Source organism: Ciconia boyciana, chromosome 2 (assembly GCF_034638445.1).
Source record: "Ciconia boyciana chromosome 2, ASM3463844v1, whole genome shotgun sequence".
NCBI classification, from domain to species: domain Eukaryota; kingdom Metazoa; phylum Chordata; class Aves; order Ciconiiformes; family Ciconiidae; genus Ciconia; species Ciconia boyciana.
Window position 1 is genome coordinate 114,540,663 of NC_132935.1, and position 23,821 is coordinate 114,564,483.

Sequence of the window (23,821 nt, forward strand, 5' to 3'; positions counted from 1 at the left end):
AATGTACTTTGTTACTGTGGGACTAAAATTAAACCCATATTCAAAATGTAGAAGTATATGTTGTCAGTATTTCAGAACATAGTGTGCAGCTCCATGCAAACTATACTTTAAAATGTATACTGGTTTTGAGTCCTATGTTTTGCTATCTGTTGAAATATATGGTAGAAAACTATTTTAGAGTGCTTTTGGAGGCAAAAGAATCCATGATCACCATAATAATATTAATGATGTATCACAGATTTTATTATGCAATTCACTTTTTCCAGGAGAGTTGGTGTCTGTCCTGCAAGACTAACGTATTAGTTCTTAGCTTATAACAGAGAGTGACAACAATTTGAAGTACTATAAAGTCTGAAAAATGAAAAAAAGCAAGGAACATTTTAAGAGATGTTTTCCAGTGATTATACTTTACCAAGCTGAGTTATCTGGATGGAAAAAGATATTTGAAAAATGCTGAGTCTGTGATAAACCATATGTTTACAATAAGAAGTCCTTTTGGGAAAGGAGGGAATTTGTCCAGGCTAATTTAAAGGGTTCAAAGGCTTCATGCTACATGGGATAGTTTTGATATAATGGTTGCACGGCGTCTGGATTGACTGATGGCTCATGTCTGATCGTTAAGCTATTAATGCTTTCTTTGTTTAAGATATTACAAAGGGAAAAAATGTCTGTCAATACTAACATTCTAACTTTAGGACTGATGGAGGGCCCTCAGCACTATAGCCATCAATAGTAACTTTACTGAAGAATAAATGTTTTCATAGTTCTCATGATGTTACCAAATAATGACATACAGGTGCTTCATTGCTCAGAATCGTCCCTTTCTTGTTATACTCACATTTGTGATACTATAGTTAATAGTAACAGCTATAAACTGGCATCGAGGAAGTATGTTTTCGTCTCCTTTTATTTATGTTTGGAATTGTACCAACCAAGTAAATGTCTGTATTCAATCTTAATTTCTTATTGAAGTTGTAATTTGGAAGAAAAAAAATGCCTGAGGGTGAAATGCATTTTTAAGTGACTCTATGATCTAGTGTAATTAACTTAAGTTAGTGACTATAAATTTACTACTTTACAGTGTTGATTAGATAAAGTAGAAAAATATACTTTAAGGCAATGATGAAAGAGGTGGTGTCAGAAGAAAATCATGAAGTGCCTAGTAAGAGTCATAGGAGTTACTATCAAAAGTGTCTGTGCTTTATGTAAGAAGATGATCTCAGTGTGAATCACTGGGAAAAGATCAGTCACTTGCGAAAGACTAGATAGCCTGCTAGGTTTTATGCATGATAGCAGGTGGGTTTTACTGTAGAGTTCTTGAGTAACATAGAAAATACCCTTTTGTGGAAAGAATCCTTTACTGAGTGAAAGTTCTCAAGATTAAAGATAAGGTTATTTCTGTAATGCCAGGAGGTTTAATTCTGTCAAGACTGACAGTACCCAACTTTTTACTGAATTTTTCCATTAATGTTTAGTACTGTTGAAGCTTTGAGTTAATAATTACCTCTTTAGCGAGAGTAATTTTTATGAGCCCTAATTCTTAGAATCTATTGGAAATTGTCATTTTTCACTAATTTTTGTAATTAGAGTATAATCCAACATAGGTCTTAATCACAGTAAAATACATCTGGAATTAGTTTTTTGTGTCTTGTATGTTCTATACTCTGCTTGTCATTTTAACCACTTTTTAAATGTGAAGCTCCAACTGTGTAACAGACTGAAATATTTTAAAATAGGCTGAAATATTTTATATTTTATTGTTTGCCATGCGCCAGTACAAATTATCTTTTGGTATTTTGTAAATACTTTTTAAATTTCTTAAAAACCAAAAAAACCCCAAACCCAACAAACCAACCAAAAACCCAAAACCACCACAAGGCAGTGGGCAGTGACAACTAGTAACTTGGAACCAGTTTTCCATACAGTTGTATTCTTCCTGTCTGTGAACAGACAAGTTTATAGCAGATACATTATTTTTGCCCCCTACCCCTTCTTCTTTCTAGACACAAGATGGATAATAAAGCTGAAAATAAGTAGTTTTACAGGGAGAATCACATGAAATTTGTTGCCTTTTTTCCAGCTGGGAAAAAAATACTTCACATTAAATGATGTTGACTGTCTTTTTTCAAAAATCAAAACTAATAAACCAGTCTTCCTCCTGTTTGAATCAAGGCCATGCAACAGAACCATTCAGAAAGACTCTTCTGGTACAGTCAAGCATCTAAGTCCAGTAGAAGTGGGGGGGAAAAAAAAAAAAAAAGCTAGTGGTTTTTAAACCTTTAATCACCAAAATAAAAGGAAGGAGCTTTAAGCTTTTCCTGGTAAAAACCATCATTTTTCAGTAAAAACAGGTCAGCCCCAGTCTTAAGTTTAGTTTTGGTTCAGAGCAGTGTAAGATTGTCAAGTGAGGGAAAGATGAAGGTGAAGGAATGACATTCCCACTCCTCCCTGGGCAGGGAAGGTCCAGTATGAGGGAGAGAGGTTAAAAATTGAGTAGTGATGCCTGGATCCTGTCAATGTCCTTTTGCTAAGGCATGTATATGTAACCCAGCTGGAGAATAAGAGAAGTAAGAGCATGACTCAGGTACCAGCCTTCTTTGATTTTATGTTTTGATATGGAAGTTAAACTCTTTTGCTTAGCGCTCTGCCTCTTAGCCTGCTTTCAAGAGGACCAGAGCACACCAGAGACAACTAGAGTAGGTGGAGACAAGGACATGTGGTTGTAAAGCCACTAAGTTACTGCAAATTGATGTGTAACCATTTCTACTTTTATTTGTGATCCCTTAAAAGCAGGGTTTCAAACTGATTGATTACTTGTCAATTTTATACTGTCTAGAAATGAAAGATCAAATGTTTGTGGCAAGTAATTTGGGGGAAAGAGGGGATTTGAAGAGCGAGGTGGTGGTCTCACCGCTACTTTAAGCACTATCACAGTTCCTTTAAATGTTTGTGAATCATTCTCTTCCTGCAGTTAATTTTATTTACTGAGAAGACAGTGGGTTATGGCAAACATAGCAAGTTGGAGGCAAGTTACACCACTATCTAGTGATCTTCATCTGTAGCTGAATTCATGTGATTCTTCACAGTGAATTCTGTGGGTAGAATAGAAAAGTGCCAATGTTTTGTTGGTCTGAGAAAGAAAGGCTTAGTGTGGTCTGTTTAAACCTTTTGTGTATTAATGAAAATCCATAATATATCTTTATCTGATGCTTTCCACTGCAAAGGACTAGTAGAAGAAGCTATGCCCAATTGTATTTTCAAATTTTTTTGTCATTTGCAGTTTTTGCGGTGGCTTTTGCAGGAAGAAAGGGAGATAAGATCTTTATTTTTTTAAAAGGCTCGCTTCTGGTGGTTTGTAATAGTACTGCTTTTCAAAAAAGAAAGCTTTCTCTTTTTCTTCCAAATGGCATAAAGTTAGTTTAAACAAAATTATGCAGAAACAGGTTTTGAGGTGCATTATGAATTGTAAATGTTCTAAGGACAGAAAGAATCTTTGTATTCTTGTCTTGTTTAATTGTATTCCCTGGAACTTGTATAAAGCTCAGAACAAGCGTTCAGCCTTGGTATAAACCTTGTGCTAATGGAGAATCTGACATATCTGTTGGTTAGATGTGTTTCAAAAAGAAGTTTTGAGAATTAATTTTTTATTTAACTTGAGCTATCACCTTATTTATTCTGCCAGTATCAGAGATGCTAAAGTTAATCTTTAGTGGTCTGTCTCAGTTGTGAGCAGAAGCCTACTCAGGGATCTTATTTCTTGGTGTAAGTTAGTCAAGGCAGAACTGTGTTCTGCTGTGATTAGTTTGCCTCCAGCATGTATTACCTCCTTTAAAACTAACTTGGATATCCTACAAAGTATTGCAGTTGTCCCAAGAGACATACCCTTTGTTTGATAGATTAAATAGGCTTTTGTTATCAGACATCTTTCTCTGTGTAATATTGTGATGGGGACCTCTAAACTTTCTCTTTGTTAGGGTAGTGTAATCTGTCTAGTTCAGGTACAAAGAGAAGCTAAAATATTTTAGTGCAGTAGTAATTACTGAATATGTGCTGCATACCAGAGTTCAGATCAGTTGTCATCTAAACTGCTTAATGACAAGAGTGATGCATTACAGTGATTATGGCAATGTTGTTCACCAAAAGGTCTTAACACTCAATATACTTTATCAGTGACTCTTTCTTTTGGGTTGTTTCTTTTAAAGTAGCTGATTGTCAGTGGAGAATTCCGATGATATTGTGTCCTAATTGAAAGGTCTGCAGTCTCTTGCTATGTATTGAAAAGTATTGTACTAGTGTTTTAGAAATATTATGTGATTTATGATTGATTGTAAAATTCCACTGGAATTACTTATATACTGAAAAAACTTATCAGTTTCAGCATCGTTACTGTATGGCCTTTATATTACATAACAGGACAGGGTTTATAGACTGAAAAGTTGCATATTTACGGTTGGTTTTATTTTCTGATTGTCTCACACCAGTTCAAAGCTATGATACTTTTATTCTAAATACTGTAATGCTATGTTAGTATCAGATTAAAAAAAGCCAACCACATATCATGGCATTTTCTGAGAAAATAAGATAGAGATATTCCCAATAATTTTGTAAAGCTCATTATTTATATTGAACATATGACTTAATGATATGCAGCTAAATTAATAATTTCCCTCAGATCTGAAAGTCAGAAATGTTTCTGAGAAGGTATATCAAGATCTAATCACCAAACCATCCGATCGTTGTTCTTGAGCGGGGACGAACGATGACGACGACACGGACCAGTTGTGGTATTACTGCTTTTGGTTCTGAATTTGTTGATGGTTGTTCTTGGTTCTAAATTGCAATCATAATGTAGCATTTTTTTTTGGTCGTTATTAGATAACCTATAGCTATTGTTCACACATTGTGTTGTTGTATAATCTGTCTACTGGAGTTTATGAAGATATTGCTAGGTAGTGTGAGAAGATGTCATGTGAATCTTTCATCCTGTTAAAAGATCCCAGGAAGAAAACCCACTTTTTTACCATGATTTTCAGAGTAGCCATTTTTTTCAGATGGAAGTTTTTCCTTTTAGTTAATGGTAGGACACTTTGTCTTAATTCCTAGATTAAGAATGATGTACCGGTATTCTCTCCTGTCTGCACAGGTGGTGGTAGACTCACTTTACATTAGGACAGGCCAGTTCAAATTAAAGGAACATAAAGATTGCATAATTTATTTCGCCATCTTCTCCTGGCTTTTTCAATGAAGCGAGAGTTTGATATAGCCAAGATTTGGTTTTGATACCTCAAAAGTAAAACAGGCATTTGGTCATAAGACAAGGCTGTACAAACAATGGAGGAGTTAATGATCTTTGCTCAAGCTACTGTCTCAAGCAAAAAACCAATAATTCTAGCATAAGCTTGAAAATTGGCTATCCAAGTAAGCATGCAAGTCCGGTTTGCCACTATCCTCATTGTCCTCACCTGTGCACTTTGAGAGAATAGAAATTCCACAATTTGAAGCAACAGAGCTGAGTTTGAAGTTAGTGGTGAGTAGATCTAAAGTACTGTGAGAATTCAAATAGGAAACAAACTTTTTGTCAAGTTGTGGTTTTTTTCAGAGCTAAAATGTTTGAGTGGGTGTGGTTCCATATTTCACAGCTTTTGGAAACACAAACTCATTTGTCAGCCTTTCATAGCATCTTATATTGGTAACCTAATAAAAGATATTGTAGTAAGAGAAGAGAAGTTCCTCCCCAAGTGTATCACTGATGTGAAAATAAAATATGGGCTGAGATGTGGTGAGATGTCTCAAGAATCATAGAATCATTAAGGTTGGAAAAGACCTCTAAGATCATCTAGTCCAACTGTCAACCCAACACCTCCCTGCCTACTAAACCATGTCTCGAAGTGCCACATCTACATGTTTCTTGAACTCCTCCAGGGATGGTGATTCTACCACCTCTCTGGGTAGCCTGTTCCAATACTTGGCCACCCTTTCAGTAAAGAAATTTTTCCTAATATCCAATCTGAACCTCTCCTGATGCAACTTGAGGCCATTTCCTCTCGTCCTATTGCTAGTTACTTGGAAGAAGAGACTGACACCCACCTCACTACACCCTCCTTTGAGGTAGTTGTAGAGAGCTTTTTTCAGAGAGTTGTAGAGATGCTTTTTTTAGCATATGTTTTCTCTACTTTTTTCTCCAGTCCAAGTATAACAAGGTCCGATTCCTCTTCCTGTATCAAAAATTATCTTGCTGAACCTCATTGAAGTTACAGACCTCATGTATGGCAGACCTGCTGTTGGATGTATAGCATTCTTCAGCAAGATGCATGACTCCTGATGTATTGCATGCCTGCAGACAGCTTTGACAGCATCTGCAAAACCCAAGCAACACCTCAGTTTTCCTAGCTAACGGGTGAAAAGTTCTTGAGGAAAGGAAAGATGAAGTGTTAGATGATTTCAGTGCTAAAAAGCAACACAACAGACCTCTGAAACCGGCAACAAAGAAGCCAAACCACTCCATTCATGTCGTGCATGAAAGAGTTTCTTTCATCAGTTCCCAGAAATGGATCAATGGTTGTAAGAAGTTAAGTTAAAAAGAAAATTAAGATGACAAAAAACCCTCAAAAATTCAGGATTCAGGAATGGCTTCTGCAGAAACCCATGATGTGTGTGAACTTTCATGATTCCAGACAGGATGCATTTGTATTACAACAAACAAGCGTTACTAGAGGAGTAACTGTACAATTAGATCATTAGAATTTATCTGTTGAAGAACATGCCCTCTTCTCTGCCTCTCACCTACTCTGCCTTAAATATCTTCATAATTTTCACTGTTGTCCAGAAATAAAATAATAAAGAACAGGTGTTAGGACACACTCTATATGGCTCCAATGTTGAGATATGAGGCAATTTGAAGGAGGAGTTGGGCAATATAGATTACATTACTTGTCAAGAAAAAAAGTACTGATCTAATTCTAGTCTAATTCTGACCTAATTCTAATCTAATTTTGAAAGTCTTTCTGTGCAAATGAAGAACATCCAATCCTAAAGGACGCAGCCCATTTGGGCCCCTCTGTACAAGAAGGATATTGAGTTGCTGGAACGTGTCCAGAGAAGGGCAACGAAGCTGGTGAAGGGTCTGGAGAGCAAGTCTTATGAGGAGCAGCTGAGGGAACTGGGATTATTTAGTCTGGAGAAGCGGAGGCTGAAGGGAGGCCTTATTGCTCTCTACAACTACCTGAAAGGCTGCCCAGAGAGGTGGTGGAATCACCATCCCTGGAGGAGTTAAAAAAATGTGTAGGCACTTTGGAACATAGTTTAGTAGGCATGGAGGTGTTGGGTTGACAGTTGGACTAGATGATCTTAGAGGTCTTTTCCAACCTTAATGATTCTATGATTCTATGAAATTTGGCTACAATAATCAGAGATTAATTAAATTTTAATGGAAAAGCTAATAAAACCACCATCTATAGTCATCCTGATATATCATGCTTTGGTGAAGCATGCACTTTCCTGAGAGCAAATTACTAAACCCAAAAGCATGGAAGAGTTAGGCAGCTGTAGAAATATTATGACTATGATCCCCACCTGGAGGTGTTTGCTTTCTTACAGGTGATACACTCGCTAATCATGTTATCAGTTGTTTCATTAATACAGGAAACTCTACAACTGCTAATAATCATAACTTTCTGTGAGCAGGACTTTCCACTGAATTGGACTTGAAAAATATATTAAAATCTTGAATGATAGAGGTCATCATCATGATGGAATGCAGCTTTCAGAACCTTTGTTTAGTAATGCTCAATTTGCTAGATTCCTGAAACACCCACTGCTTTAATACTACTCTTCTACATTATGATTTTTCCAGAAGATCCTTGGTAAAATATTAGTTTAGGAGCACCATTCCTAAAACACAAATACTGCATATTCTATAAGATAGTTTTAAAAATACTATTTTGATTTCTAAGCCATGTGCATTTTCAGCTTTCCTTCCATACCTGAAGATGTTATATAGAAGGAGGTTTTGGCAAATCTTGGTTTAAAGTTAAATGTCCATAGAATAGAATCCTCCAAAAACTATTAGTCTTATATTTAGTGCAGAAGTGTTCAGTGGTTGTGAATTGTGCTTCAGAGGACAAAAATACCAGAGAAAGAATAAACTTTTAAATGGCAAGTGTACTTTTCAGGAAAGAATCTGTCATACAGATTTCTCTCAGGTGAAGTTGCCGTAGGATATGAATATGTATTTACCAAGCAGGACTCAAAATGAGAAGTTCTTGTAGAGAGTTGTTTATGCTGCTAGAGTTTCTATTAAATAAATATTTCTACATTGAACAGATAAAGTTGCTGTTTCTATTGCCACTGGCAATTACAGCAAGCTGTGCAGAAATGACAAGTGTATCTGACAGACTTTAAAAAAAAACAAAACTTATTCACAAAGGATTTTTTCTAAAGCTGATATTTGCAATCTACTACCTCAAAATGTGAGATATTAATATTTGAATTAGATGCTCTAAAGTAGCTTGAAAATAGTTGCTAGCATGAATAGTTATTGTTAAATAGCTCTGCACCAATCTGTTGTGCTATGCTCAGACTAGTTCAATAAATATTGTAAAGAGATCTCATACAGTTTCCTTTGTAAGTCTTGATTCCTTTCTGTACTTTTCTATTTGTTGTTGTTCCTAGACTCTTTAATCTTTGATACCTTAAATAACTGTTGTATCAGGATCCTTACAGAGCTTGATTGTTCAGGAGATGACATATTATGGTCAGGGTTATCAAGATGTTACCTTGTACTTCCTTGGGTTTTGCATTTATCTTTTATCTCTTGTGTTTTAAGTAAATTGTAATTTGTTTGGAATAGGTAAGTATGCTAAATCCAAATCCTTAATAAGATTTAAATGTCTGTAATGTCTATAACGTAGCTCTTGACAATACGTTAAGACTTCAGAGTACCATCTCACAAATTAAGATGTTTTTCTGCCTAAAATTCTTTCCTTGAATTAAAATGAAATTGATTCATCTACTGTTTCGAACTATTCTTCTAGAACTATGTATCTTATTAATTTTCTTCATTTTAGTTGTTCTGTCTCTTACCTTGTCTTGGATGTTCAGCTATATCCTCACTTTTTGCTTTCATCAGTCTGCAAATTCCCGTTAGAATTCCATTATTTTAAATGCCAATAGAAATAAAAATCAGATCAGTTAATATTATGGATATTATACATAATATTTGATTTACAGGAAGATATGAGTAGAGAGAGCAGGATTAGTATAAGAATTTCAGTTGGTGCTTTTTCTATTGTGTGCTCAATACAAGTGAACCTCTTAGGTACTTAATAGATTTGGAATGTATTTAAGCTTGAGTCATTTGTCTGGATTTTCATCAGACTTTAATTCCACTAGTCTGCAGGATTTTACCATTTCCCTGCTTGTTAGGTATTCCAGTGGTAGGTTTTTGTTATTTATATATGGAGTTTTTGTTTTTGTGGTTTTTGTTTTGTTCTTGTGTTGGGTTTTTTTTACAAAAATGAATTGTAGAAGATTGTAGAATGATCTGTGACAGGTGTTTTTAATGCACTATGTTGAAGAAAACTGGTTTTATATTGTTACAAGGATAATTCTTCAACCAAATCGTGCATCTTAAAAAATACAGTCTTTTGAGACTGTTCAAAGTTTAATACATTAAGACTTTTACTGCATTTTTTCTGAGTGCTATGTAGATATAGAGCCTATTTGCTTAGCTTTTTCTTTCATTTGATTCAGACTCTGTTCAAAAGGTCTCCTAAATGCCTTATAAATTAATTTTTAGCAGTAATTTTTCAGGGACACTCACAAGGAAAGTTTTTCAGCTCCATTTCTGGAAGAACAGGCAAATGTTGCATGCCATCTTCATGGCTGCTGTGGCTGTTATCTCCTGTTCGAGACAAATAGGTCAGTTAGAATATGCTTGAAGAATGTGGGTTAGGATGACTGGTAGCACAGTGAAATCCTGGCAAAATTTGCTAATGATCTGTGCCTGTGTTGGAGACTACCAGTTCAGTAGCCCTGGATTAGTGGATTACCAGTTTGTATGTGTAACAATAAGATAACTTTTTTAAATAACTGTAAAAGCTAAGTGTTGAGAGACACGTGGCTGGTGTTTCTTGTGAATTAGCATATATGGTGCTTTCAGATATAGAAACCTCTTCTTTGGTGGTTTGGATAACCATAAATGCCAAGGTTGTCATTCAGTAAGGTGAACTTCCAAGTATTCTAGCATTTTTGAGAGCTGATGAAATCATTATTGTGACTAAAAGCAAGAAATAAGATCTAGCCAGGCAAATTCCTGAGTTAACAGCTGTAAGAATTCCCATAATTTGGCTTGCACCAATTTTGCATAGTTTCTGCACTATGTTTCACATTGCATTTGAATTCTTTCAGGACTGTCTTGGCTATCACTCCAGGATAAACTACTTCATAGGCAGCTTGAAAAATGGCTGTTGCCTTAGGAATAATATTAATAATGATAAAGGTTTTCAAAGTAAATTCAGGCTTTTTAAGAGAGACTTCTTCAGATACAGAATCAAATATCTGTCTGCCTCATGAACACAATTTAGGAACAATCTTGGTCAAGTTTGACTGATGTGCTATTAGAATAATTTATTCTAATAAATTATATTCTAATAAATTATAATTACTATAGTAAATAAATAGAATAATTTATAAAAAGAATAAATAAAGTGTAAATAAAAAGAATAATTTATTTACACTTAAGACAAATAGTATTAATTTGTAACTAAATTTTGCACAATCTCTAGAGTTCTGTTGATTCCATAAACCAGTTGTTCTCAAACTTCACCTCCCAACAGTCACTTTTTTTCCCCCCCTTTCCATGTTGTCCACCCCATCCTTACCCTGGAATGTCCTCAGCCCTACAATATTTCTGAGCTCTTACAGGAGCCACTTATTTCTGCTCACATCTCCAGGTCTGCTCCCTATAGAGCAGTCTTTCCCCACCCCGAAACCCTATCCAGGTTACCTCCAGGTTGGAGAAATTGTGCCCTAAGTAGCACTATAATTTATTTTAATCTAATCTTCTCACAAAGATGTTGCAGTTTCCTGTCTAAGACATCTTATGTGAAGGATTTTGCATGAATTTTATTGTGCTTTAAACTTACGAAGAGATTTATCAGCAACCACCACTGTGTACAGATTTCTGTAGGCATCTATGACTTATTTCCCTTGTTTTGCTGTTATCTGCATAAAGCATTTGTTTACATTTTTTAATAGAGGCTTTTGTGTTGCTTGAAAATTTCAGTAACCATAGTTAGGGTTTGAGTGAAATTAAGTCTTCTCGTCTCATATTTTACAAACTAAATGAGAAATAGAAGCTTTCTGTGCGAAAAGTGACTGGTTTCTTGAGCAGCAATGAAGTAATGTAGCTTGAAAGATTGCCTCCAAAGGTCTTAAGCCTATTTAGAGAAGGTTCTTATCAGTTAATTATTAACATCTTTTGCAAATTACAGAAGACTTGTAATCCTACAGGCAGGAACTGTCCATCTGTGACTACCTTTCAATGAGCTCTAAGAAATATTTTTACATCTTTCCATTTACTTAAACGTGTTCTTCTATATGTTCTCTGATTATTTGGACAAAAAACCAAATTGTTATCCTGTATTGATGTAGCTTACTGGGCATTTTTATGAAGAGAAAAAAAAAAAAAAATCCTAGCATGGCGGGTTGAGGTGTTCTAGATGCAGTGCAACAGATGTTGCTATGAGGATGGAGTTCAGCTGACTGCAGTGATTGCTTAGAGCTAGTTTTGTACCTCTAGATTCTGGTCCTGAATAGGAGTCAATATTCTTGCAGTTTAGGGATGTGAACAATATAATGTGAAATATCATAACTGTGCATTGAAGTGTAGCTATTTTAATTCTACTTTTTCTTGCTTTTGTGGATCTTGTGAAATGTTAAAGGTTTTTTTCCCTGATGATCACAAGCCTCTTTACCTGGCTTGCTAAAAGGAACTGGCAGATTTAATTGAAGCAAAACTAAATGGCCTAATAGAGAAACCACTATAAAAACGTCTACCCATTTTAGGGTAATACTGTGTCGTAGTCAGCTTATATCGTTAGCAAGCATTCGTTGAGAAGTTGCTGCTCTTCTGTGTTACCTGGAATGGAATGGTTCTGAAAGTCTTTGTTGTTAGACTTTTGGGCCAACACTTCTGCTTGAAGCTCTTTAACCAGAGTCAAAGGCATGGCAAAGATTTCAGTAACTTCCCATCCTGTCTATGTATTTGGTGTAAGCACACTTTCAGGAGACACATTCACCTCTCAACTACAGTCAAAACAATCTTCTGTTTCTATGGTTCTCTAAGCATTTCCCTATCAAAAAATCCTGTGGCATTTAGAACATAGTTTCTTTCTTTTGCAGACTAAATCATTAACACATTAACTTGGTATCTTTTCAAAGCTTGTATGTATAATCTCCAAGCTAAATAATGTCTTTTATGGGGCTGGCATTTACACATTTACTTTCTTGTCTTTTGTTTTGCTTTCATATAGCAAGGATGTTTCCATCGGTTTGAGTGGTACAATAGTTAATTTTACTGACCTATTATATACTTTTCTTATATTAAGCATCAAAAAGTGAACTAAGGTTTACATTCAAAGAGAACCCTTTGCTCATCTCTTATATCCAGAGAAGAAAAACATTGGAAGACTAATAGGTTGGTAAAATTGAGTTTCCATGGTTACCTATATTAAAATAGAGGAAAAGTCATTGGGGTCATCTGGTTAAAGTTGTAAATATAAATGATATTTTTACTTGTGTTATGATGCAATGTAATCAACTAGTTAAAGTTTCAAACTTCACAAAACTCCCTGCCTGTTCAGTTTCCATGCTTTGGTCTACATGTGTCTCGAGCATTTTCCGTTCAGAGCCTTTATAGGATTTAAACTCTGGTGCATTATTTGAATTTATGACAATTGCAGAGTACTAAAGGAAAGGAAATGCTATGTCATAAAATCTGAGCATTCATTCTCAACACATCCCAAGGGTCCTTTCTGTCTCCCAATTGCATCTTCTCTTTCCTTATGTGCGTGTGTTCTTTTCAAAGCCTGAGAACTATCTGAAAGTAAATCTATGTATTATTTACATCTATTACAGGTTTTTCTTACAGGACAAAATCTAGTTCACAAAGATTGCTCTAGCAAAAGTCTTTTGTAAATATACATACTCAATGTACTGATAATTTTTAACTTTTCAGAATAGGGATTTAAGAAAAAGTACTTATCAGACTGTTTCTGCAAAGCTACATCGCTGTATGACTGGTTGCTATAATCTGGTCCAGGTAAAACTTGATGAATATTAGTGGTGTTATAATTTCAGAAGGCTTGATAATATTTTTAAAAATCTTTACCTAGGTTTTATCTACCTTTTATATGTTTAAGATAGTCCTGTAGGCTATCCTTGCAAATCATAGATTTGACTGCCCACTGTTTCTCAATGATTAGTCAAATCAATCAATCTATAGAGTTCATCAGTTAGATGAGGCTTGGCTTCACTGTCTAGATGTGTGTTTGCCATTAGCTAAATCAGTGGTTTGTGTGTCAAAACCTTCAATGTCTCAGAACAGATTTTAATAAAGTCTAATATTAAACAGTATGGAGAAGGTAGGCTTTCAGTTTATTCATTATCTGCTTAAGTACAGCTTAAAATTTGGTAAAACTTGTTGAAGATTTTCAGTTAAAAAGCAACAAATGCTTTTATTTTTCATGGAAAGTGCATGTGGTAAAACTTGTAGGTAAAATATCCTAGTTTGGTTTTTTTGGTCAAAGTGATGTGACAGAATGTGCTGTATTATTATCTACTTGAGTCTCTCTCATATTTACTAGATCTTGTCTGCGTTGGAAGCAGTTCTCCCCTGTTCTGAGGAGAAACATGAAGCAAAACCATTGTATCGGCCAGGAATTCCAGTGTGGTGTTTGCAGCAGGAGTTAGATTCTCAGTTTTTTCCAAGTGAAATCTCTTTAGTGTCTTTAGAAACTGGACTTGGTACTTTCATTTGTGTATGTATTTGCAATGGAAACCAACCGCTGTCAACTTCTGTGCCATGCAGCTAGATAGGATTTTGACTGGACCTCAGTAGGAGCAACTTAGCTTAACCAGTACTTTATCTTTCACTTCATTAACTTCCAGTGATTTATGAATGATGCTATTGGCGGAGGCAAGGGGAATCTAAAAACTTAAGAAAATGCTTGTGGACAGTTTACAGTATAAATGTGTTAAGAAGCTAAACTATATGAGTAAACCTATGAAATACGACAACAGTTAGGCCCTATCTCATGCTTCTCCCTATATTTGTGTGTCCTATGCATCTTAACAACAATATTGAAATCCTGCCTCTGTGTATGTCTAGTTGACCTTGTCCGTTGACCAGCTAAACTCTTGGAGAGCAGAGTCTTGCAGTCATGCAGCAGGCTACAGTGCATGCCTCCTAATAGGGGCTGCCCTCAAACTTCACTAGTAACCATGTTCCTCACCTGCAAAGGGAATGTGCAAAGTCACAGGATCAGTGCCCTTTCTACAGCCTGACAATTTAGCTGCAGTGTGAGATCTCACATGCTGGATGGGCCTCCAGTTTTATTGTCTAGAATTTTAGAATAACAGTAGGTTAGTCACCCTGCAGGGAACATAATTTTGGAGGTTTCTTCTTGTTCGGCAAATGGTAGAACCTAAAAATCTTTCTAGAAATTAGGTACTCCAGATTAAACCTTATGCCAAAGTGAGACCGAATGTATAATCACAGTCACACTCAGATACGCCATGACACCTGAGGATCCTTAATGATAGTATATATGGAATATAAGTGATGTGTACTAGTACAATCTTAGTCCTGCTAGTATCTGCATTTGGTCTTCGGACTCCTGCAGTGTATATGATTTGTTTAAAAGAAAGTGCCAATCTCTACCTATTACCTACAAGAGAAAAATAATAATGTATACATGCGAAATATGAAACCAAGCCTTTCCCAAAGAAAAAGTTAAATTGATGAATTAAGTATTTTTTGTATCTATTTCAGGTAAAACAGTCAATATGAAGAACTTGCATGATTTAATAATACCTGTTTCTGTGAGTCTTGACTCACATTTGTTGTGGCAGTTACGGCAACGCTTGCTGGTCATAGGATAATGGATTACTGGTATCACACTTCTGTTGAAGGTGTTCCTTTCAGACCTCAAATATGCATAATACTACAGAGAAAGCTGTTAGTGATTATGACAACTATGGCTGTAGAATCATTCTTCAGTGTGGGTTATAGACTAGAACACTTTCATTTTCAAACATCTTTTAGCTTTTTTAATGCGTAAGGGGTGAAGAATTTTTCTTGTTCCTTCAGTTCTCCCCTTGCACCAATAAAAATTGCTGACAAATGCAGTCTTATTTGTGGCCATTAATTCTTAGCTGTATAAAATCACCTCAACAGATTTCCATCAATAATTTTTTTCATGTAGAGGTAGCTTTTGCATACTCTTTCACTAATCATAAAGGCTGCTTTGGATTTGACTGGACTTACTAGGTCAACAGTCCTTGAATTGGAGAAGATAGTTTTATGGTCTACTGAGAAACCAGTTTTACATGGAAATTAAATACCAAGAACAAGGGTTGGAAAACGTTAAGGCTGTGGTACAAAGTAAAACATACCTGTGTGAGCCAAGGACAGAATACTAGCCACTTTTAATTTCCTGACTTTCGTTAGCTTGTATTTCGATCTCCTTATTTAAATGCTCCTTTTGCCTGCATTTTTATAACTTATTTAGAGGGATATATTGGTCAGCTTCTCAGCTACTGTATGCTGACACCAGTTAATCACGTGTTTCTTTGTCTTTTAGTGAAACTCAAGATTCTTATGTTTATGTTGTCTTATTTTTCATGATTTGTAGTAATAATTAGGAGTGCCTGGCTTGACTGTTTTTGCTGCTTTGTACATATTAAGTTTCATTGCCCAGTATGTGGGAATGTAGACAGCATTTACCAGCTCATTAACCTCTTTAAATTGGCTGCGGAATGGATTATTTCCTGTCACCATCACAGGTCAGTGGATGGATTACGCTCCAATGGACTCTTTCTAGAATATTTGAAAAATGTTAAGCTGCTGCAGCATTGATTGACTGGCATGATTTTTCTAATTTACATGGATTTTGGCGGGTAAATCCAGATAAGACAGTAGGTTAATGTCACCATTGTTCTGAAGTCAGGAAAGACAAACATTGACGAAGAAAACCCACTAGTTGATCCTGCTCCTCTGCAAAATGTAAATGTTTTATACACATACAGCACGTTTTCAGGACTCTGTTAAGAATAGTGTATGTTTGGACCAGGATGAAGTGCATATGACTGTGTGGTCTCTCTGACGTACTTGACCACTAGTAAGCATCTGTCCTGGACCTGTTCTTAGGAAGTAACAAGGTCAGGAAGGGTGGCCTTTGCTTCTCTAAGTGTTGAAAGTAGTACCCTAGCCTTCACAAAAGCCATATGTATCTAATAAAATAAATTCACAAACCTTATTTGCTTGACAGTGGACTCCAACAGGGTTGACACTGTTATTCTTTAAAATTGGGACCAGTGATGTTACACTTACCCAGTCATGGAAATTTGGATAGGTAGGTGATTTTGCTGTTCAGCTTAGCATTTTCAAGCAAGTAGAATGCATCATGAGAAGAAGCTTAAAAACTGAAGACTCTGGGGTTGTATTAACTACAACTGGATACTTGAGTTTTCTTTTTGTTCTGCCTGAGTAATTGCCACGTAAAAGAGCTACCTTGGTGTTAACTTCTGTTAGCTTAGCAGCAGATAGAGCTGGGTGGTTCCAGTCTGTAGCCTCAAAACTTCTAAAATCAGTAAAGACTATTGCCAAAATAAGTCCCAACCAATCAGGAGTGTTGAGAGAGCAGACACTAATACTGCAGCGATTGAATATTACTTCCCTGTACATGTAGGCAGCACATATATAAAACTTGCTTGCAGGTAGCTGAATACTAAGAGAGTTATGAGTCCTGGAGTTAGCAGACCACAAAGCCCTTTGTATTAGTTGCTAACTCTGTCCAAGCTCCCTAAGATTGTCATGAAAAGACATGAGCAGGCTTTGTGACTAACTTGCAGGTTCATTAATTATAGACACTTTGGATTAATCACATGGTCTCATCGTATAGTGTAATTTAAGATTACAGAATACATCAAGAAGAGTCAATTCTGCATTGCACACTGCATAAATGAGATAGATGTCATATATTTATTTTACATATTATCCTAATAACCTTGTCACAAATAGACTTCTGCTATCCAGGATTCTTACTTGAAGGAACGTCTTTGATTTGTTCGTGTCACTGAAAACCCTAGTACAGATTACAAACTTGAACCTAATTTTTAAAGGTGCTTTTCAAGGTGACTTATGAAAAGAAATGTACTTGCTTTTACTGAGTGTTATTTGCAGAAGTAAACACTTTCTTTTGTGGAAGTATGTATACTGAATATGACACTGAATTTCCTCCTGAAAGCTTTTCCATAGATAGCTGCTTGTTTTAACTGAACTGATTACTAAGCTGCTCTTCTCATAAATGTTAACAGCTTCACACTACGCTGTTAGAAGTCTAAGACCCAGTTCGTCAAAGCACTGGCACACCTGTGCTAATGCTGTGGGTATCATAACTTAAAGCTAATTGGTCTAATATATGGATACTGAATATCTGCAGCTTTGTGTTGCAGTCATGGTGTTCTGTGCTATTGGCATATTGTCAGAATCTTAGACAGTGATTCCAAAGAACCTATAATTGGATACCTTTTTTTTTCCCTGGCCTTGTCATATCTTCAGCGTAATGTTATATACTACATATTATATTTGTATTTACATCTGAATTCTGTTCTTAATTCTCAATGTCACATCTAGGAACTTCTAGTTTTCAGTTATTAATACAACTACTGAGTTTAACTGTTATGTCACATACTGTCCATATATTATTATTATTATTATTACTATTACTATTATAGAAATTCTATTTCTCTGTCAATATTGCAACAAGTTTGGTTTTTATCAGGCTTGCTGGCAAAGTTTTTGCTTGTACAAGCTGAAGAACTGGGTGTTCATGACACTTATTAGCCCCCAAATTATATTTTATGTATCGGTATAATTTGAAAATTCTTAGTCCTTGATTTGTTACTTTGTTTTTAATATGCTATATCATATTACAGTTCACCTAATTTTATTTAATTTCATTTTCTTTAATCCAGGGTTGGGAAGAAACTGTGGATGCTGCCATTTCTTACTTGTTAAGAACTTGTTTGTCAAAGAGCTCTAAGGAACAGGCTCTGACTCTCAGCAGCCAGTTGTGCATGCCCAAAGACACTAGCAGACTGAAGAAGAACATCACCCTCTTCTGTGACAGATTGGCCAAAGGTGGTCGCCTTTCCTTAAGTACAGACTCAGCCACTCAGCAAGCTGCTGTCATGCCAGGTAAGACAGGAAGTGTATGTTCATAATTCAAAATATGTATTTGTATATTAAAATTAAAAATTATGCACATTTGATTGTGTTAGCAGTTTGTTTTTCACTGGTTGTGTAAATCAAACACTGGCTGTGTTGCTGACCAGTAGAATGAGTTAGGTAATAAGATAATTTTAAATCTAAGTTTTATCTCAGTTTGATCACTTATTGCTGCTCTTATAGCATATGCACAGTAATGCAGCAAATGAACCCCATATGGTCAGCTTTATGCTCTAAAAGCCTTATCACTTATTTCTTTGCACTTTTCAATTGAATGTATACGTGTGTGCATTTCTAAGGTGATGGAAAAGTGAGGAGTGAGAAGTCCTACTTTCTTTATAGAGAAATGATTGTGGTTGCATTACTGGCCTTATGGCATATGCATATGACTAATTATGACACTGAATAAAACAATCTGCAACTTTAGAAAGTACTAGTTGGCTGGGTGATAACTCACAGAAAGCATGAAATTAAAGATTAAACTAATTTAAGTAGGTGTTGAATAATATTTCTCATTTGGAAAAGAAACGTAGAGAAGATTTCAGAGTGTTGCACAACAATTTAAATGAATGTCATGGAATTACAATTTTTTAAATAGACCTTATTCATGTCCTTTTATATATTCCTGCTTTTTAGTAACAGTGGGAGCAAAGCCGCACCTTTTCTGTAGAGTCTGAGGACTAGCATCTTTGTACTGTTGGAAGACATTTTCTTCCTGCCTTTTTTCTCTAGTGAGCCAGGCAGTCTCTTAATAAACATCAGATACTCCTGCTGACTTGGTAACAGTTTTTTTACCCAGATTCCTGCTCTGGGTTTTGGTTGGATGTTCATTCAGCTTCATAGTCTCTTAGACCACATAATATCACTGTGGTCTTTGGCCTCAATGACATCCTTCACCTGCAGCAGTCTTCACATCTGTAGGGAAGAGTATGTATTGTATGCACATTCCATGCTTAAAATTGGGAGTTTACTATTTTGTCTTCATGGGTGGGTTTTTTGATCAATTTTGGAGTTTTGTTAGGGCAGTATCTTGATTTTCTGTGTTTTGTTTTCTTACATTACAAAGAATAATCCTGTTTAATATAATCTGAATGGCCTGTGCAATATTTCAGCAACTCAGAAGTCCTTGTTATTACTATGTGCAGCCCTCTTTCACATGTGCTACTTGAAATGATTCAGTAAAACAGCTGCAGACTGTGCAATGGTAGAAACTGTATATATAATTTTTCTTTAGTATTACACTATACCCATATCTGGAAGTGGATTGATAATCACGTGAAGTGAAGAAGTGAGCCAGAATAAGTGTGAAATTAGTTTTACAAATTTTTGTTAGTATTTCTTTGCAAGACTAAAATACGTGTTAAGGATATTTCATTTGTTGAACTTTGAAAAGATTATATAGGCATTGTTCGTCCTTCTAAGAATTTTGAAAAGGTGTAAATAGCTGCAGTTCATCTCTTTCCTCCTAAGCTAATAAGGTGAGTTGCTTTAATAAGGAAATTCACTTCTGCCTCTTCAATTGACAAGTGTTATTGAGATTAGGGACTATTCAATTTGGTAATGATTAATTCTCTTAGGAGAAGAGTAACATTTTTAAGAATTGTAAACAAATTCGAATAAATCTTGCTCTTGATGAAGGACTTTGGGAAAGTGGTCTGGTCATGCTCTCCATGTTGCATATATAAAGACTAAAATTTAAAAAAATGTTAAACCAACTCTTTTCTATTACATGAGGCCAAAATAACACCAAGAAGGCATGAGTGACATGCACTAGAATAATTTTTACTGTTGTGGTACAGGTAGACAGTTATACTACCTATTTATATAAATAAAAATAATACAAGGAAGAAGTACATTCCAAGCAAAACATAGGATATTTGACTGTGGGCTGTTGGCCATGTATTGATGACACGTGGGACCAGGATTACTGTTTCACATGAACAGTGAAAAATTAAGTACCTGTAAGGAGCAGGTTGAGACCTGGTATAGAAATGTCCCACCCAACATAAACTGTTTTAGCTATACTTGAAATGCCCCTTGGCCATGATTTACATTAAAAAGAATTAAAATCTGTAATCCAAATACAGATTCCAAAAGAAATAATTTTACTTTAAAAATTGCTGACTCTAGTGTGTAGCTCTTGTGAATATCAAATCACCTAATTAAGAATCAAAATTTTGACCTGATTAGGCTAACACTTCAGAGTGCCACAAGAAGGTATCATTTAAAGAAATTATAAAACCTAATACAACTTTCTTATTTTCACTAAGAGTTCAGCCTGAAGCCTTGATAAAAGGGTTTGTACATTTATGCATTTACTCATTAACTGTTGAGAGAATATGGTTTTTGGAAAAGTATAGAAGAACTTAAGAAATTTCATCTTCATTTACAGGACAGGCTCATTAGAGATAAATATTTCTGCCAAATGCTTAGAATAGCATAGTATTTAAGTAGTTACTCTCTAGCAGGATATGCTGTATGCTTTGAAACTGTGTGGCTTTTTGTCTTTGGACAGACTGGAGAAAACTGTGAGCTTTTTTGAGAGAATAAAGATTTTACTGAGGCTTTTTAAAGATGTTTGTCTTGTCACCTGTTTGGGTTTTCTGTGGCTATCTCTACATTGGCAAATAGTGTGGTCCGTTAGAAGCAGATCTGCAGGGGGAAGTAATTGAGGCTGACAACATGACTTCTGTCACTTATGTGTTTCAGAGGGGGTTTGAACTAACGCTGTTCGTGTCTGATGTACTGATCCTCCATTAGCAATTGGAGTGCTTTAGGTGCATTCCTGGGTTTGATCTGCCTGGTTAGATTCACCTAAAAGAAATAAGTTCATGTGCCCAAGACCACTCCTCAGTGTGCAAACAGTGCAGTTAGTGGGGATAATCAAGAAATTTGCCTCACTCTTGATTCCAACTAAAAATACCTGTTCAGTCTACACTAGGAAGAAATTGAGAATGAAGTCTTATAAAGGAAAAACAGTACACAAAATAACTATATGCTGTTGAGTAAAGAGGTCTTTGATAATATCTATAAAATAGAGGAACTCCTTCTCCTAGACCTTAAAGGAGGGAACAGGAATAGGTAGAGGAGAATGAAGTAGAACTATACATGGAGAGGGAGATGGTGAGAATTGAATTTGTATCCGAGGATTTATGGTTAAATATTGGATGTTAGTGTAGAGGAAAGTTCTTCAGGCTGTTTAAGCTCCAAGCCAAGCCAAAGATGGTCCTGTAATTGTTCAGTAGTGTAACTGTCATTAGCTAGAGGATCTTGTTCAATGGCAGTTTTCCTGAAGCCCATTCTTTTTCTTCATGGTGGAAACTCCTTTTTCTATAGCAACCAACTTTTAAAAATTTGTTTAAAAGTGCCTAGGACTCTTCTGGCATTGCAGCACTAGAACAGCAAGCTGGATTTCTAGAAGCTATATTTAATATGTTCAAGATGGTGTGCCCTGAAATCTTGAGAAATTGCCTGAAGCCACATTGAAAAGCTGGTAATTATCTTTAAGTGTGCAACTATTTGAAAGATGCCTTCAGAAAGTAGTTATCAATATTTGTAGTTAATCCAAGAGTATATGTTAGAGGTATGCCATGGTCTCTGCTGGGTCTGTTTTTGATCATTATTTTCTTTAATGGCTTCAATGATGGAATATGGATTATGAATATTAAAATTGTGGTTTTGCAACAAGTTAGCAGTCATTTCAAGCACATTGAAAGAGCAGTAACTCTGATCTTGATAAATTAGAGGAAGGATCTGAAGTCAATAAGATGACGTTCAGTTGAGATAAGCGCAAAGGACTCTAGTAAATAAGAATCAGACAAACTAAAAATTGAGAAATAATTCCTTAAGCACTGTTGCCGAAGGAGAGACTCCTGGGGGTTATAGTGGACCAGCAACTGACTAAAAGTCAGCAATATGATCCTGTTAAAGGCAAATTCCAACTTTGGGATGTAGTCATACGACTTTAATGAGGAGATACATTTATTTCTTTCTATTCTTCATGAGAAAGATTTGGTTCAAATTACAGGGTAACACAATTTAAGAAAAACTTAGACAAATTGAATAGAGTTTAGAGAAGAGCACAAAAAATATAAATGATTGAAACAATTTTGCTTTTTGTTTCTTCTGAGGGAAAAAGAAAGAGAAGGTTGAGCAAGGACATCATAGTTTTCCAGTATGTAAAATGTTCTTATAAGGATGATTAGAAGTTAATCAGAATCATTGGCTAAATATGGTTATAACTGTAAGCCACATCAGGCTATATCATGTACTGTATTGCCTTTGGCAATACGTAAATGGTTGGATGAGAGGAATGGTGAGGGGCTTAGGGAGTGGTGCCAACCCAAAGTGTGGGTCAGTGCCAGGGAAGTGCTGGGGAAAGGTGCTGTAGACCACCCAGGTTGTCATGTATTGAGCTTAATGGGTGTGAGAATTTATAGCATAAATCCTGATTACCTGCAGTGAATTTATTCTGTAGCTTTTAAAGGTCTCTTAAAATACCTGTGTGTTTTGCTGGATTGCTTTGAAAACCTTAAGCAGTGTCAGCTGTGGCTGTGTGGAGACTTGTTTAGGTGTCAGTCTGATTGATTTGAGCTCTATTTGCAGTATTGCCTAACGTGTATTTTGGGTGTCTCAGCTACTCTTTGGCTAGAATGTGATCCTGCTTTTCCTATAGTAGTTCCTGGTGTGCAAATGGCACCTGTATCGGTTCAATGCTTTGTTCAAGCAAGGATTTTTATTTTTATATTAGGACTTTATTTTTCTTTAAGCCATCCTTTTTCTTCTACTACTTTTTTTTTTTTAACTGGACTTCAATAATTTTTTCTCTTTTTTTATTTGGTTAGGAGATCTTTGTGTTGTGCTTTAGCATGATTTACTTACGTAGTTGTATGTAACTGGAGCAGTAGAGAAACTATTATTTAACCTGAAAATCAGTCACTGGGTACTGCGTCACTGAAATATGTGGAATGCCAAAGACTGTTGTCTCCTCAGGTCAAGTGAATCTTCAGAACTGAAATTATAAGGAAAAGCAGGAATGCTTTGCATCCAGGAAATAGGATTTGCAAATAGTTTTGTGTCAGTGTAATATTTAAGATTTATATAAAGTTAGAGCTAGAAGTCAAGCCAGCTGCCCATCTAGTTTTCTTCTCTGTGGGGTTTCTTCTTGCGATGGGGTTAATGTATCCAGAGTATGAGTGACAAAGTTTATCTGAACTCTTAAATGCTTTGGACAAGGTTGAACAATATCTCTTGATAGCTCATATGCTAGCTTAATGTCCTTATAGGAAGGTTTTCCTAATATTTGATATA

General features: G+C 35.7%; 1 protein-coding gene across 7 annotated transcripts in view; it reads left to right on the forward strand.

The window, feature by feature from the left end:
- The window catches only part of BBS9 (Bardet-Biedl syndrome 9), a 309,847-nt gene that overhangs the window by 137,697 nt on the left and 148,329 nt on the right, over window positions 1-23,821 (forward strand). For all 7 annotated transcript variants that reach the window (XM_072853644.1, XM_072853649.1, XM_072853643.1 and 4 more), the window contains one exon: window positions 18,259-18,481. In XM_072853644.1, coding sequence (XP_072709745.1) covers window positions 18,259-18,481 — 223 coding nt within the window. The remainder of the gene's footprint in view (window positions 1-18,258; window positions 18,482-23,821) is intronic.